Raw genomic sequence first — 17,987 nt, 5'->3', positions numbered from 1 at the left:
GCCAAACATTTTAAAAAGCATCAGACCACTGACTCTGGTGGAAATCTCTCATTTCTGACAATTTCTGATTCAACTCAAGATGATTACAAGACCAAGTGCTGTAAAAATCCTGCTTACCTCCAGAAAATCCCACTGAACAGCTGAAGAGCTATTAAATGAACACAAAACTCTTTGACTCAGTGCTGACAACAGCAGTGCATCTGAGCCTAACATGATTTGCTTGTATAGGAAATCGGCTGCCTGTCCTTCTAGAGATGCACTGTTTGAGTCTGACAAACTTCAATGGCAGCACGCTGACTTGCTTATTGACAAGAAAGATACTTCTGCCACTGAATAGCCCAGGTCTTTATCAGACCATCTTCCTAACTTGCCTCAAATCAGAACTTGCATTTTTAAAATTTCTTTTGTGAGGGGTTTTTCCTTAAATACATCACACACAGAGTGAAAAATAACAACACCAGAAAATGAGATGAATGAAAAAAAGAATAAAGGAAATACTTTCTGGGAGAAGATGCTATAGATGTAACATAATATTCCACTACTGCAAATATTTTAGCACACATGCCACCCAGAAATCCAAGTTGGAAGTCTAGGAGAATTCAGTATTTTGTTAGGTAAACATACCATTCACTAAGTAGTCATAATCATTTTGTACTGGCAATGGGAAACACTATCAGATACTAAGAAGTCATCTACTATTATGAATTGTCTTAACTGAATAATTTTTTGCCCAGATATTCCCTCTGTAGCTGCAACAGAGAAAACTACATTTTCTCACTATGTAACAATGTCAATAACATACCAACAGCGCTGTCAAAGGTGGCTTCCTAGCTGTATTACTATCAAACAATCTTCTCAGATTTGAGAAGCTGAGTTGCTCTCCACCAGGCTTTTAACCCCCAAACAAGGCCACATATGAAGAAAAAAACCATTAAAATGTACAAAAGACATCTCATAACAGGACTCATGCCAGTCCGATCCTTTGAATTTTTACCTGTTTCATTTGTGAGTATTCACAGGCCCTGCAAAGAACAACTGAGACCCTGTGTCCTGTTCTAACACACACAGGTTTCCAAAGGACTCCTCTCGAAAAGTATTGCTGTCCTATCCTACATTCTTTCAGGTGACAATGACGCACTTCATCACACATGCTACGGAGCACTTCTACAAATAGGCACCATATGACATAACATGAAAGAAGATGCAACAAAGAGCAAAGGATGCAGTGGCAGATAAAGACTTTCAGTAGCTAGTCTCTTCCACTGGCACAGGACTCCTGTAGGAAGTGCTAGTTTATATTATAGGCCTTTTTAATGTCTTGGGACAGGTAAAATGAAGGCCAAGTATACCTCTCAATCAACATGCTGCAGACTGATCCTGTTCTCTTCTAAACAGGTATAAGATGCAGGAAACTGGTGGACCTGAAATTTGATCTCTCTTATGATTTATTTGCCTTTTTCTCTCATTACACAAATATAAATACAACAAGCTTTTTTTTTTTTTTTTCCTCCAGCCCTGAAATGATTCAGAATTAATACCAGATGACAAAATGCAACATGTACCAGAAAGGGAAAAGTTACAGTAAAAGATACTTCCCATTAATGGGGCTATTCATTCACAAGGGAGCTGGCTATTTCACAGGGGAGCTGGACATAAATTATGTATTTGACATCTAGTTATAGACAATTATATGTGACATAATGAAGTTATAATGGAAAGAGTTTGCACATTGTTTGGTTATTAAGTGCCCATTTCTTGTCCCAGCACCAGGTGCAATGGTGATAGGCCATACAAATCATTGAGAAGAAATGCCAAAATGGGCTCCCTTACTGATAAAGCACCATACATGTTTATTAATTTAGCAGCTTGTCTTATGTCTCTCCCATCTGCTAATTTAAAACAGTTATTTCCCCTATAAATACTTCAGAAAGAGAAGTGTAGCCAAAAATTAGTCTGGCAGAAAATTGGGGAAAAAAAAAAAAAGTTTGAGAAGGGTCTGGTGCTGGATGCAGCACTATGCTCTTTTTATTGCCTTGAATTGGTTCAATGTGTCTTTTTTTTCAAGCTGGTAATAGGACATTCACTTTAGATTAGCAATGCTTGAGAGTGTGCTGCCACAGCAGTCTCTGCTTCCCAGCTGTTGCCACTGTGAGGTGGATGAAAACTTCCATTGCTGATGGCAAATGGCACAACTCAGTACAGAAGAAAATGAAACCCAGTGTCAAAAGAATCTCTGGGATGGATGTCTGTGTCCATTTTGAACTTATTAAATCATGTGGTAGCTTCAAATAGCCTACAAAGCATAACATTTCAAGGCATCTTTAAATCACAGTTCATGCTGATCTCCATAGCAAAACTCCTTTTCAAAGGCAGCAGCTAGCTAGTAAAAAAAAAAAAAAAGCTTGCTAAATGGTGTGGGGTTTTTTTTTCAAAAAAGATGACTAGGAATAATGGAAAAGGTGCTAAGCATCACTCAGACTGTTGTGTGTCATAGAACCATAGAATGGTAGAGGTTGGAAGGGATCTTTAGAGATCATCTAGTCCAACCCCCCTGTAGAAGCAAGTGCACCTGGATCAGGTCACACAGGAACACATTCAGGCAGGTCTCAAAGACTTCCAGAGAGGGAGACTCCACAACATCTGACCATCCCCCCATGCCCCTCTTAATAGCAATATTTAATATTAATGTTTTATCCTTAAATATTTTCAAGTGTAAATACTTTGAAGGATTCCCACCTGTACATAGGATTTAGCACTTTTCCTTGAGAGACTGTATTAGCTCCAGCTTTCTGCTAGAGCAAATGCTGTTACCTTATAAATAAACAGGAATGCCATGAGGTGTCCCTGTGTAACAAAAACACACATTCCAACGAAATAAAAGCAACAAGTGAACACCATAGTTAAAAAGAAAATGGCAAATGCCATGCAAGTAACTCTTTCTGACTATGGGTAGCTACAGGATGTAAAGTAGAACTCTTATGATAACAAGCAAACAAACAGCAGGCTGGCTGCAAGATTTCTAGGAGCTCTATCCACTCCAGTTATTATAATAGATAACTAGCCCTGACACTTAATGAGGAATTAATAAATATGGAGCATGGCCTGTGTTCAAAGCAGCTCCCTGCTTCAGGGAAACCAGTGTAGTCCAGGAAGGTGGACATTCTGGTACAACTCTTGAGCCATAAGAACAGATTTTCAGAGAACTCTGGGTAAGTCTGAGAAATAGTAGAAAATAAGCAAACAGCTAAGTAACCCAACAAACATATCTACATGGGCCTCTTCAGCACAACACAGCTAAAAATTGACAGTACATGTGAAGCTTGTTGTCACTGTAAAGCCTTTCAATGACTGTGCAGGTATGGTGAACAGTCATTTTCCATCTAACTGGTGCAACACCAGTTACCTGCATGCCTCATATACTCTGGTTGTCTGAAAAGCTACCGGGGTGAGAAAATGCTGTGTATTCTTGCTGGCTTACTCCAGTGAGCACTCATATCCCATGTCGGAGGGAGTGAGATCCTCCAGTGACAAGTGGGAAGCCCTGAGAGCAGTCATATTTGACTGAGTAAAGCAAAGGAGATAACCCTGTACACAACAGAGGAAGAACAGGACCATATATAGCACTCTAGCATTGCATAAGGAAAAAGGGTCGCAAGCTTGGAGCACTTAAATAGCATTCAGTGCATGGTCCACTCTAGAGTCAAAGCCAAATTAGCCTCTGGTCTGGACACTCCTACCTGAAAGATGGCAGGAAAATAATATCGCCTTATGAAGCTGGAAACATGTATGGGGTGTGTGACCCCATGCGTCAGCTTGAATTAAGACCAGGAGTGCCACTGGGTCTCACTGCCCCATGTGCCCCTTGCTATTGACTGGGGAAGGAGGACTGGGGCTGTGCAACCAGCTCAGCTGTCAGATCCCCCTGCATCATCTACAAATTCATTAACTGTCTTTGAGAGGAAAAAAAAAAAAAAAAAAGACCCAGAATGTGTGCATCAAAAAAAACTGGTCTCGTTTTGGTAATAAGATTTTACAGTGCTTCTGATATTCAGGAGGAGTTCTCCTTCAGACATTGCAGATGCAAAGGGAGAGAAAACTGGCAGAAGAGATTCAGCTTTTGAAGGATGCAAGCACAGAGATGTGTCACTGAATTGGAGAAGAAGGGGTGAAAAACCAGCACGTCTGCCCATTGATTAGAGAAACATTCTGCATCTACTGAGGCTGAACCTCACAACTAAGGTTTGCAGGAGAAAAAGACCACAGTGACTTAACTGGGGCCAAGACAACCTCCCTGGCTACATAAATCTGCACAAAATGGTGAGAATCTCCCATCTCTCCTTTATTTGCTATTTATTTCTAGTACTGGGGACAAATAACACTGTTCTGCTTACCAATTCATGTTTGGGAAATGTACAGACTTCAAACGTATCAATCTCCAAGACAAGTACTCCCTGAGCTTCAGCTCTGAAGGAAACCTTAGCAAAACACTAGCTCAACACGAAAGGAAAGCTCCTTAGACTGCTTGGCTTTTAATTCCAGGCATCTATTCAATGTTTAATATGATTCCACAGATAAACTAAAATCTGCTTCTATACATCTTTATAAATAGTTTTAGTGTGTGGATTTGGTGAGTTTAATTCACTTATTTGCTGTAGTTTAGTGTCTGTCAGAATTTGAGTCCAAACAAATTTAATTTATCGTTATATATGATAAAATCCCTTTCTGAGACAGAATATCAGCACCACCTTCACCTGTGAAAATCCTTGCTATAGTCATTAAATGGCAATCCACCTTCAATCTATGAGATCACATCTTGAGATCTCATCTACTCCTGGAATTATTCTAGATACAAATGGTGTAAACAGTTGTGTAAATATCTTGTAATAACATCTGGATCACTAGGCTGAGAGGAGATGCAACAAGTAACAGTTAACAGTGCTTCATATATGGAATCAATTTTAACACTCCCTCAGATTAAAAAAGGAGTGGGGAAAAACAAGTGTCTTGATAAAAAATGCTGATTCAGGGCCTCATTTCTATCAAGTGATTTACAGTGTCATTACTGTGTTACTGTACAGAAGAGTGGCTCAGAGTAATTACCCTGTAATGCACGATGACACTAATGTACTAGTAAAGTACTGGAATTTAAACTCTATTCACTACTACCATCAGGACTCTGAAAGACAGGTAAAAATGGCTTGCATGCATAAACAACATGTGTAAGTGTCACCAGTGATAAAATTTTTAAAAAGGAGAAGGAAGAGGCAGTTACAAGTAAATCTGCAAGCTGGGAACTGCAACTGTATAGACCCACAGGAGCACTAAAGCTGTATTGTTTTTTAATAATACAGGAATGAAAGATGCTTTTATATCCCTACTCTGGCTCTGTTTCAATTTATTATAATTAAAATTGTACAATTGCTTCTTCTTTTGTCACTTTAAGTGCAAGACTGACCTGCACCTGGTGTTCAACTCTGAATGAGAAGGAATGTGGAAGTAAATGAAAAGCATCAAAGCAACCGTCAAAAGTGTTAGTTGTTTATAACAACCGTCACAGTGCTGCTCTTTTCTTGGAGTTCCAGCTACTGAAAATGTGGAGAACCAACAAGAGCTTCAGGACCGAGGTGATGCCGCCTCTTTTTTTTAGAAACAGCACTTGTGGTTATGGGATGATGCTTGGAACGCTACCTGAGCATGTCCTAAGGTATCCGAAAATTAAGCCAAACAAAAAAAAATCATAACTCTTGGACAAAAACATGCATGATTATTGCAATTCTTTAATGGATTTTGGGTGCTGACAATGGAATTGAGGTAGCAGTGCGTTAAGTAGAGCTACATGTCTCAGACTCCAGGAAGAGAGGAAAGCATTGCTTTTGCCCCAGGAGACAGTACCAATTATTAAGTTTTTAACATCCAGTAGTCACCAGCTAATAGACTGATGCCTTCAGAGCTTGCTGTCTCCTTTTAAGTTACACAAGGGGATTTGAGTTCTCTCACCCATGAGTAGCAGCAGTAATATCAGTCCTTCCACTCTGAGCAGCCCTTTCTTTAAGATCTCTCAGCTGAGGGGGGAAGGTGGGTGGGGAGTGTGGAGGTGCTGGTGGAAGCAGTTAATGTAGCAGTTTAGGTTGGATAAATTCCATTTTACCTTCTCTGCAAGAACTGCAACTTTTCTGCCTGACCCACTTTGCCCTGCTCCTCCTGGCAGCACTATTCATCTTGCAGAGGTTGTTATGCCCTCATAAATGGCAGATCATTGAAGATTTTTGTTTGTCTTTAACTCTTTTTATCTTGGAGAAAGCAAGGTACAACTTCTTTGGCTACTACAGTTCTAGCATCCTTAAGTCTTCCACAGGCTGCTCCAGACCCCATGGCATGGATGTACATTGATCTATTCTAAGTAAGCTCTGAATCATCATATCCAACACCAGAGACAGACTTGAGCAAGAATGTTCTGCCTCTTGCCTTATTAAAAAAGCAAGGTAGTATATTTTATCACAGAACTGAAGGTTTTCAAGTGGCTTAGAAAAAGCTGATTATCTCAAATGCATATGTAAAATCTCAGGGTAGTTCACTCAGAGCTGAATGGAAGTCACGCCAGGAGATTGTACGTGACCAATCCAACTTGCAATGAGACCAGATTTGGAGGAAGAGCTCTGAATCCAGCATCCTCACACTCAAGCTTCATCACCCCTCACATAGTTCCATGTAGTGGAGATGCAAAAGGAACCAACAAAGGACAAAAGTGATGATGCTGTCTCTGTGCAGCAAGTCAATTTCTTAGTTTTTATTACAGCATCAGCTAAGGTAACACACATTCACACTTAAAAAGGTAAAAAAAAAACAAATCAGAAAATGTTTACTTGATAAAGTTACCAGTAGACCCACATGGATGCTGGTGGAAATGCTCACTCAAAACTAATAGAGCATTTCAAGCCAAGAGCATTAGCTGTATGCTTTCATTTAGCCCACAAAGTCCTTAGGTCCTTTGGAGAAGGAGAGTTTGCAGCTGCACCTGCAATTCACTGACACACAGGTTTTTCTATCTCCTAGAATATTAGAGATGGATAATGATGTGAGACTTAAAATAGTTTTTTTTCATATTACGTAATGACAGTGTGCCTATATAGATTGCATTTTCCAGTTGTGAAACACGTGCAGCACACACAGATACAGTCATATAGTATTGGGGCAGTAAGGCAACAACCACTACAAAAGTCAATCTTGTACCCTTTTTGCCACTGTAGCATCATTTTGAGAGTTAGGAGAAAGGAAAAGCTCTAAATCTAAGCTTTAGTCCATCTCCCTGCTAACATGCTTTGGCTGTCCTTTTCTTCCCTTTCTCTTCTTTCACAACATTCCCAGTGTTTGATGTTCATACACATTTTGTGAACTGCCCAAGAATCCCTCCATATACCTGTTTGATTTTAACTTTGCTATTATCCATTCCAAGAAGGACAAGATGGTCATTTTGATATATCTGACCACTGAAAACCTAATTAAAAGGAGTAAAGGGAGGTGCAAGAAGTCTGTACCAGCTCTGGGGCCAAGCTGATTTCCCACAGGAGCAAACACTAGGCTTTTATCCCAACACAGTCAGGGGATGATCCTCCAAATGGGGCAGAGAAATCAAGGGCTCACATTCATATAATTTTATTCGCATCATTCAAGAGAGGCACATAGCTCACTCATTTCAGCTACTAGCTCACGAGGGCAATCAGCTCACCTAAAATTTGAGTCATCCTCTGTACTGAACACATCTCCCCACCAACTCTAGACAAAATCTCAAGCAACAGCAACACAGATTGAATCCATGCCTGAAGCAGCACACAACTATTTCCATACCTTCACTCACCTGAAAGGCTGATGAAATCTGTCTTTTTGCATCCTGATACCAGCCCCCTGTGCCCAGGCATTGCCATTAGGAAGGAAAAGAGGAAGGCAGAGGGCAGGACCTAAGGTATACCTGTTCTTGCAGAAGTAAACTAGTGGGATGAGCAAAATAGCTTGTGAATAAGATGACTTGTTCAAAGTTATGTAATGAGGCACATCGCACACAGTCATCCTCATACAGCTCTCTTGCAAGGATTAATTTGCTCCTGAGAGCATCCTTGGTGGTAACTTCACCATGGAGGCTGTATGAGCAAATGAATGATATGCACTCATGCCAGGATTGCAACACACGTGCATGGAGACTGCACCACCGACTCACCCTTGGACGGTGGTCTCTCCAGATCTGAATCGAGGTGTATCGGTGGGGCAATGTAGGAAACTTGTCCATGGTGAGCCTGCCCTGTGGACAAATAAGTGTTTTAGTTCGACTGTTTCCTACGGAGGTCTACCAGGGCTATAATTAAACATACAGCATTTTTTATGGCACCAGATTCAAAATAGGTTTGAAAGTATTTTGTTCTACTGTGCATTTTTCACAACAAATCTACATTTTGTGGAGACACTTGAATGTTGGAAGCATTCCCATTTCTTTTGCTTTTTCCATGAAGACACAGGTACTATGCTGAACTTTAGTTACACCTGATTTACCACAATGGTGTACATTTTGCACGATGTTCGCTTAGAAGGCCATATGCCTCAGGAGACAACTGACTCCACACAAACCCATTCAAGCTGTTAATCTCACTCTAGTATGTCTGTGCCATAGCAGTTTTTGGAGGAAGTGTGGTGTGAAGTACAACTGCATTTGTTTTTCCCATCTGCAGAAGATGCAGATACCACATTGCAGAGCTCGGCATTGCTTTCAGCTGGGTGGAAGTGTTTTGGTTCCCCACACTGTCATTTAGCTTCCCAGTTGATAAAGACTACATTTTTTCTCCAGTAATTTGGAGGTAACTATATTGAGAAACTTCTATTTATAATAAAAACATGTTGTTATAATTCATCTGTTTACTGTAACAATTTACAGGGTTGTTAATCTCTTTTTCTAAACACGGAAAGTTAATGACACATAGATTACGACAACATAGATTACGACAACAGTTAGAGTAACCTTCCCGATTCAAGTAATATTCGTGCTGCAATAAAAGCAGTTGATTCCTCTTATGAGACACATTCAAAATAATTAATATGGCTCCCTGTTGACACTTGCTATTGTTGCTCCAAGCAATTTCTGAGCCAGCATCACAGGCAGCGGAGCAGCGGTATAGTCTTCGGGCTTCTTTGTAATGACACCCAGGAATACCAAAAGCACAGTATGATGGTACACATAATATGTTGGAAACATCTCTTCAGGGTGATATTAATGGGAAAGGGCGGGGGGGGAAAGAAGTGTGTCTGAATGGGCAGGATGTATTTACTGCTTTATGGTGAGGTTGACTCAGATAATTTTCCTTATTAGCCATTAGAACAACTGGACGTTATTCAAATTTAAAATCTACTGACACATCATAAATTCTATATTTGCTTTTAAGTACTTTAACATGGGAAATCTGCTTCAGGCAAACCCATAGCTTATAACAAGTTACCCTGCTCTCTCCTTCTTGTTTACATGTTAAAAATCCATTTGATATCATTAGTGAGAAGAAGTTATCATTTAATAGCTGCTCAGCTCTACAGCAGAAATAGGCAGACAGTCTACTCTCATTCCAAGCTGGTCGATGTGCAGGATCACTGCCTTTATAACCATAGTTCAGGGTCCCCATTTTCTGCACCAAAGATATCACTGAAATGTGAAACAGCTGAGGTTGGCATGGAGCTCTGGAAACCACCTAGTCCAGCCCAAGAGCAACAAGAGAGTATGGCAAGCATCCAGTCTGTTTTTTAGCACCTCCAAAGATGAGACTCCACAATCTCTCTGGATAACCTGTACCAGTGCAAAAAATAAAAAAAAGCACTTTTTCTTACATTTCAGTGTAATTTCCTGTTACGCAATTTGTGCCTCTTGCCATGTCACTTGATACTTCTAAGAGCCTGGTATCATCTTCTTTATTGCCCCTCATTACATACTTCCATCAGTAAGATTTCCCAGACCACATCTGGGACAGGCTGCACGGTCCCAGCCCTCTCAGCCTCTCCTCACAAGAGACATGTTTCAATTTCTTAATCATGGTGACCCTTTTCTGGACTGGACCCAGTAAGTCCCTGTCTCTCTTGTAGTGGATGGCTCTGCACCAGATCCAGCATCCAGATATGCCTCACCAGTGCTGAGAAGAGGCAGGATTATCTCCCTCTACCTACTGTCAATGCTCAATGCAACCCGGGAGGCTGATGGCCTTTTTTTTTTTCCCTATGGGCACATTGCTAGCACAGGGGTTTGTTTTGGGGTTTCTTAAAGTTTTTTTTTTATCACCTGATCTTCTTGGGATCAAACGATCTCAAAACAAAAAGTAAGATTCTGCAGGCTTAAAGCACTACGTTGAGTAAAGAAGATATATACACAGTATATGAAAGACTACAAAACATCTGCCAGTTTGTTTAGGCATTCATTGCAATTCAGTAGTAACTACTGAAGTTTATGAATGGTTTACAAAGGCTTTTACCTAATATGGAGAAAGCAGTAGCATCAAACACTCTCTTGTGATAAATTAAACAAATTGTGGAAAGCTTTTATCTACTCGCTGCTGGTACAAAACACACTAGTTCCAGAAAAATATTAATGCTGTCTTCTGTTAGACTGTAGGCTTCTCATAATGCTAATAAATCAAGTTTGGAGTTTTAATATTCTCTCTATTAAAAAAGCAGTGCAAACAATTGCTGTACCTCTTTTTCTGGCCACAAATACCAGAGTAGTTGCTCTTCAGACTATTCACTCTTCCCATACAAGGAAGAAAGGCTTTCTACTCTATCTGTGGCCCCAATTACACATTCAGCATCAAGATACCTTGTAAACTCTGTCATTAATCAACAGAATCAAATTTTTAATTTGGTATTCCTATTACTGCCAATGGTGATATCTGAGAGAGCTGAGGGAAGCGAGGCAAGGGAGGGGGTATCCAAGCAATAGGACTGATGCACAAGTGCATGGAGTACAAACTAGAGGATCAGAGCAATGGTCTTTTTGGCTTTAATGATATTACAAGTAATGACTCCTTAAAAAACCACAATTTTACCCAATAGACCTACTTGAGATTCTGAGGCAATCACCAGTGTAGCTCAAGCTGGTCAAAAAGATTGAAAGGATAAGTTTTTTCCCAGTGACACGAACTCCCAGTCCTTTTTGTGTGAATTGTGCAGTTTCAGGTGCTTACTTCAAGCCCCAGCTCTAAGAATAGGTAATTCCAATCTATCGCTCTCCAGTTCCAACTATTACAGAAACCCACTTGAAATGGGGACTGTAAAAGCCTTAACAAAAAAAGAGAGATGGTAGAAAATCTCAAGTCTCCCTCTCCAAATGACCAAGTCCTTCAGCTGTATTTTTCTGCACGTTGTATCTGAGCTGAAAGCAGTGCAGCACTGGGAGGTGGGACATGGCATCCCTTGCCTGCGTGACCATCTCTCCAGCTGTCAGGCTTTCATTTCTACCATTTCATTTCTATCTGCTCATTTTGACCAACCGCTCTCTGATCTGAAGAGTCGTCCACATCTTATCCAATATTGGCCTGGTATATACGTCTATAGGAAAGGAAACGGCTGTTGTCAGGTCCTTCCCGAATTTTACATGACATTCCAAAAATAACTGCATCTCTTTAAGTAAGTGGCTCAGTTTTTAGTTATTAAAAAAAAGTTGGCTTATGACAAAATACCAAAGGTCAAGATGTCTCTTGCTGATGGAAAGTTGAGCATGTCTTGGATCGCAACAACTTGCATGGCCTTCTCCAAATGCTCCCTGACTATAATTACCCAGTGTTTCTGCAATCAGTTCCCAGGTAAAAAAGCAAAAGGCAATCAAATGTAATCATCAACATAATGTGTGATGAAGTTGTCAATTTTACTTGGACTCCATTTCTCTTATGCCTCTTTCTGGTGAGGTCTGACTAACAACACAGCCAATGCCCATGGCTCCCCATAAGCAGTAGGAGCAGAGCAGGGAAAGCAATGGGCAACAAGGACTAACGTTGAAAGAAAAAAGTGGGTCAGTCCTTGTCTGATTCTTTTGTATCATACCACAAGGATTCAGTTCTGGCACAAAACTAGATAAGTGTCAAAACCATCTCAGGTGAGATGGGGCAAACAGCAAATGTGACACAAGTAGCCACAAACCCCCTCTCTTCTGCTCACATCACCTCTCTCATTGAGTACAGACATAGTGTCCATAGTAGCCAGGCCATACGCACATACTGTGGCAATGGGAAAGAAGCAAAGTTTGGCAGCAGTAATTCTGGGACTAAAACATAGGTATGGCCTTAAAAGCCTAGCAGGTGACGTGGCCCTCCTTGGATAGAGGAAATGGGGCAGATATTTGTGATTAGAAAAAGTGTCTAGCAGGCCATTAATTTTAGGTCTGGCACAGGAGAGTTGCAACACATTTGGGAAAGTCTGTAACTTAGAAGAACAAAGATAATGCTTTCTGAAGACTGCAGAAAACATAATAGCTTAGCCTAAAGGATTTTAAATGAAAAATAATTTAAGGGATCTGGATGCTTACAGACAGAAAATAAACATTCACATATCTCTAAAAAATTGCCCCCTGAATGACTTCGTAATTTACAGACGTCATGATGTAGAACTACAGAAAAAAAAATCTACAAATGCATGGACTAACCTAAGAAAGTTGCAAGGAGTCAGCTGTATCTGCTTATCAATTCAAATTTTTTCCCCCCAGTCCTTCATGGAAACATACCCACAGTTTTTAGCATCTAACACAGCAGACCTCCCTCTTGATCCTATACTGAGTTTCCAGTGCCTGTGACATTTGGTTTTTCCAGAGTACAACTCCTATCACCATGTATGCATGCAGGAAATATTTCTACTTGGCTCTTGCTCTTTTTATCCTTGAGATTTTACTTTGTACTGTTACAGAAAAAAAAAACACTGAATAGAAAATATAACTGGAATATTCACGTCCCCAAAAGCAAGGAGAAAGAATATCAACGTTTATTAGACTAAAAACAAGCTTTTTAAAAACATCTGATGAGAGACCTCCTAAACATCAGATGACTTGCCTCCAAAAGCCCTGGTGCTGGTAACACCATGAAGATTACTGAAGTCATCAGCATTGCTGATCCCTGCTTTTCCCTACTGCTGCTTTCCTCAATGACCATGATACTGTGGTGGGCACAGACGGTTGTGCACCTGAATTGCATTTCTACCATGTCTGATCTAGTTCCAGCAGCAGCAATGAAAAGCCAGCCTCATCCAGAGGCAATTACTGCAACACATTTATTTCCTGCTATGTCAGACTGCATGTCTTGCTCAGTTTTCCACTCATTTCCCTTCCTTTTTTGGCATGTTTTTGTCTTCCATGGGCTCATCCACTCTCAAGATTGCTCCTGGATAGTCTTTTGTGATTTGTAAACTAATCATGAGCTTGCAATGTGCCCTCATGGCCAAGAAGGCCAATGGCATTCTGGGATGCATGAAGACGAGTATGTCCAGCAGGTCGAGGGAGGTTCTGCTCCCCCCTACTCTGCCCTGGTGAGGCCTCATCTGGAGTCCTGTGCCCAGTTCTGGGCTCCTCGCTGAAGAGGGACAGGGAAGTGCTGGAGAGAGTCCAGTGCAGGGCCACCAAGATGATCAGGGGACTGGAGCATCTTCCTTATGAGGAAATGCCACAGGAACTGGGGCTGTTTAGTCTAGAGAAGAGGAGACTGAGGAGGGATCTCATTAATATTCACAAATACCTAAATGGTGGATGTCAGGAGGTTGGGACACCACTTTTTTCTTTTGTATCTAGTGACAGGACAAGAGGTAATGGAAAAAAGCTGGAACACAAAAAGTACAGTTTAAGCATAAGGAAAAACTATTTTACTGTGAGGATGAGGGAGCCTCGGCACAGGCTGCCCAGGAAGGTTGTAGAGTGTCCTTCTCTTGCGGTCTTCAAAACCTGCCTGGACATGTTCCTGTGTGACCTGAACTAGGTGGACTTGCATTGGCAGAGGGGTTAGACTCTAAAGGTCCCTTTCCAACACTTACTATTCCATCATTCTATGATTGTGATGTGGATTTAACTTAATTTTGTGCTGGTTCTCACATACAATGCCTCTCCTATGCCCCTTGTTGTCAACATGTCTGAATGCAGCCACTTCCATGGACTTAATCCCTCATTCTGCTCGCCCCCCCTCTCAGATCACTAATGAGTTAGGTTAATGACCATGAAATAGCACATTGATTCCTGAGACTTTGACTTCACTTATTCATGTAACTTTTTTTTGTAACAGGATGGGCACACACTAGGTATGCTGAAAATATATCCTGAGAAAAAGTATTGAATATTGATAATTTTACTACTGTCTTTACAGATAAAGCATACTTTGCATGCTGAAAAATACCATTTTTTAAAACAGTCCAATTTGTCTATGATAATCTGATCTGTAAAGTACAACATTACTGTTTTGGTCACATCCACATTTCTGTAATCTTCTGTTAATGGGATTAAAAAAAAAAAATCAAATTTATTATCTAACTGAAGACCACATTCCACTCCACTGGTGAGCATTTTCCAGGATCATCACTCTCATCCTATTTAATTTCAAAAATTAATATATTTTTTTTCTTGTCCTTTTTTCTCCATTCATGAGTTCTTTTTAACTTCATAATGTGCAAGCATATATAAAAACATATGGAAAAAGAAATTAAAAAGCTGGTAGGTTTGCTAACAACATCTTTTGACATGCTATTAAACAAATTTCATTCAGATCTCTTACTCAATATATATTCAGATTTCTCCCAGCAGTCTTTTTTTCTCCCTTTCATCAGTGGCTATCTTTACAAGACATCATTTCCTCACTGCCCACTCTTTTCCATTTTGCATTAAATGGTTTCTTTTAAAATAAAGCTTTTATAAAGCCATTCCCTACCTCAGATATGTCAGAGTTAGCACTGATTCTGTTCACTGCTTCATTTATTCATGGACTTTTATGGAGTATGTCTCTTTCATCTGTACATCTTTCATCTTTCATTGCCCTTTTAACTCCTTAGGGTAGCAGTAACTCATCCATTCTCTCTTCTTCTTTCCCTCCCAGGGTTATTTCCCTGCCCGTCTCTCAATGCTGTGTGTGCCTCTGAATACAAGAAAGCCCTCTTTTCCAAAAGGTGCTCTCTGACTACATTATCTCTGCCCTCTTGCTATTTTGCCTTTTGTATTTCCTACTGGGAACCATTGCAAGCTTAAAGCAACTGCAGCAGGCAAAGTAGGGTACCTGCATGTGGGGCTATGTGAAGAGAGAGTGCTGGCTCCTGGCCACAGCAGCCTTCTGAAAATGGACGCTACTGAAGCCAGTAGTCTCAATGGGCATTGACAGAGAGCCTACAATCTATGCCAAGGGGAGGGCTCCCATGCAAGTCCAGCATAACAAGCAAATTAAACTTCTCCCATACTGTTCCTGAATGGAGTAAAGGTATGTTTCTATTCTATATGTTGATTGACACATTGCTTTTCAAACTGTCATAAAATGTATATAATAGCAGCTCTTTCAAATGCCAATATTGTGTGCTCCTGCATCTTATCTTACAGGTGTAATTTAAAGACCGAGTGTATGAAATACAGGACTGCACTGTTTTCTTAAAAAAAAACCAAACCAAACCAAACCAAAACAACAACCCCAAATCTGTTTTGAAATGTACATTTTGCTTCTCTGCCTTCCAAAGAGAGGTCAACAGGAAAACTCACAAAGAATCAATTGCTAGATGAGCAGCTAGGGGTGGTCCTGTCCCAAGCTGTGGCTGTATTCCCCAGTACTGACCAAAGCAACCTGCAGTCACAGGGGCTGCCAAATGTGAAGAAAACCTTGTAGTCACAGAAGAAAGCTCAATGAAGGATGCAGGGAGAGGGGTGAGCTGGGGAGACATTTGGCTAAGTCCTTGTCACACACACATCTTATGTTTGAGACTAACTGCAAATTCCAAAGCAGTGCCTGGCAGCATGCTTGCGTGAGCAGAAAGTATGATAAAATGGACTACTCTTTTCTGAGGATGTATTATTCCTGCTTTGAATCTGTTAGAATAAAAAACAGGCTTAACTGTGAGAGTAAGGAAATCAAAAAGTCTCTTCTTGATGACCAAACTGTCCTTTGTGTGACAGCCATTACCTGGGAGGGCAGGGCTAGGTTTGAACTACAGGCAAAAATAAGAGCAAAAATAATGTCAAAGGAACGGGTTAAAAACTGCTTATTAAAGCAGCTGAAGCAATTGGAGGCTTTTCACTAGTGGCAGCTGCATATTGTCAAAGGAGCATTTAGGACAGAGAAACTCATGTCCCAGCTGAAGTCAGGGGTGAAAAGGCTTCTTCAAGTCAAACTAAGATTCCTCATTTTGCTGTTCAAACATTGTAATTTTTGTTTTGTGTATAGATGATCCTCACTCCTCTGTTAAGGGTTTAAAACATTTGATTTAGCAGCACTTTGTCTACATTGATGCTCTGTAGTGATGCACCCCTCCAGTGATGCATTCTCCAATGCACATCACAGAATTTCCCCTGAATTACAAGTCTAGTATAAGGGCTGGGAAGAAGAGAAAACCTGAGAAAAAGTTCACACATGCCATTATAATTAAATATTGTTAAAGATCTCTTGTCTTTCCCCCATACATCAGCATCTGGAAGAAGACCATATCCAGGTCTCACACCCAAGGTGAGGAGCTCACCAGTAGGGCTGCACATTTTTTTAGCTTTGCTCTCTGTAATGTTGCCTGATAGGCTAAAGAAACACAACACATCATATTATTCGCCTCCTCTCAGATGTAGTTGCTGTGATATGAAATACAATTTAGCAGTCACTTGCACTGGAAAATACTGAGGGGAGGCGAGGGATTCTGGTGCAGAGGAGATCAAGGGATTTGGAACACTGCAGTCTTAAGAGCCCTGAGGCAGATGATGAATATTGGTAACTACAAACCACACAGAGTGAGTTTAGCAATAGTGAATACAGTGAAGTCCAGGGATGTTTTCTTGGCCACTTCTCAAAGATTTTATCTGTTATGAAGAACACTGTGCCAGTTCCTGTTGTCTTTACTCTACTCATGTCCCAGAAGTTAAACAGGATAGTTCCAACTGCCTTAGCAGGTCAAACCCAACCTGTTCTGTCTCAGATGATACTGAAAAGACTTGGAATGGAGAAATTAGGAAGAGCTTTTGGGGGAAACCATCCAGTCTGTCTCCTGCAGAGGTAAAATTGTTCCTTACACTGTTTTGAAATATATCTCCTCTGGGGCTGCCCACTGCTCCCTCCGAGACACTAAGAAGCAGATCTTGCCGTCAGAGGATTTCATCTTTGTTTTCTCTTTCTTACAGTAGAGAAGGAATCCTGCTGGCTCTCTGCTTGAGATGTTTCTGTATTATATTTTCCCTGGTGTTAGCTCTTTGTCCCACACCTGTGCTCCTTTAGGGTCTGTCCTTTGCTGCTGTGCTCTTGCTATCACCCACATTTCTTGTCTCTCGCATCTCTCTTACTTGGGCACTCTTAAGCAAGGGTGCAGCTTCGTGTTACAGCTAACTCTTTTCACAGCAATCTTCTCTCCCCTGGGATACAGACAGGCATTTCCATCCTTTCCCTTGCAGCAGATTTGGCAATTAATGAAGGTGTAGAGTGAGCTAAAGCTAATCTGATAGAAAATGACCCACTGAAAACAATAATTACTAGTTTTCCACTGGCTCAATGAGCAGAACCAATTCAGGCTGCCACAGTGGCAGTTCCAGATCTGATGCAAAGGAAAGGGCATGAATAAAAGAGCCAGGAGTGGGATGAAGACTGCTATCAGTTTAACTGTAACATAAAACTGCACCTGGGAACAGTAGTGGCATTGGATCTGGATGTCCCATCTATCCCCGTACCAGAGTCTCTCCTTGCCCCAGGAAGACTCCCACCAGTTGTGTCCTTTCTTCCCCATCTTTCAGACAGCTTTTAATCCACCTGCCAGCATCATTTCGAGAGCTACCTCTC

At 40.8% G+C, this 17,987-nt stretch overlaps 1 protein-coding gene across 2 annotated transcripts in view; it reads right to left on the bottom strand.

The window, feature by feature from the left end:
* ADGRL3 (adhesion G protein-coupled receptor L3) overlaps nt 1-17,987 on the bottom strand; it is a 337,944-nt gene that overhangs the window by 142,779 nt on the left and 177,178 nt on the right. Inside the window, exon 5 of one of the 2 annotated variants that reach the window (XM_061992427.1) lies at nt 8,213-8,293. The exons of the other annotated variant lie outside the window; for it this stretch is intronic. Within the exon in view, the coding sequence (XP_061848411.1) occupies nt 8,213-8,293 (81 nt within the window). The remainder of the gene's footprint in view (nt 1-8,212; nt 8,294-17,987) is intronic. 2 annotated transcript variants of the gene reach the window in all.

This window comes from Colius striatus, chromosome 3, assembly GCF_028858725.1.
Source record: "Colius striatus isolate bColStr4 chromosome 3, bColStr4.1.hap1, whole genome shotgun sequence".
In the NCBI taxonomy this organism is placed as follows: domain Eukaryota; kingdom Metazoa; phylum Chordata; class Aves; order Coliiformes; family Coliidae; genus Colius; species Colius striatus.
The sequence above is the reverse complement of the archived record's forward strand: the minus strand, read 5'-3'. Positions and strand labels throughout refer to the sequence as shown.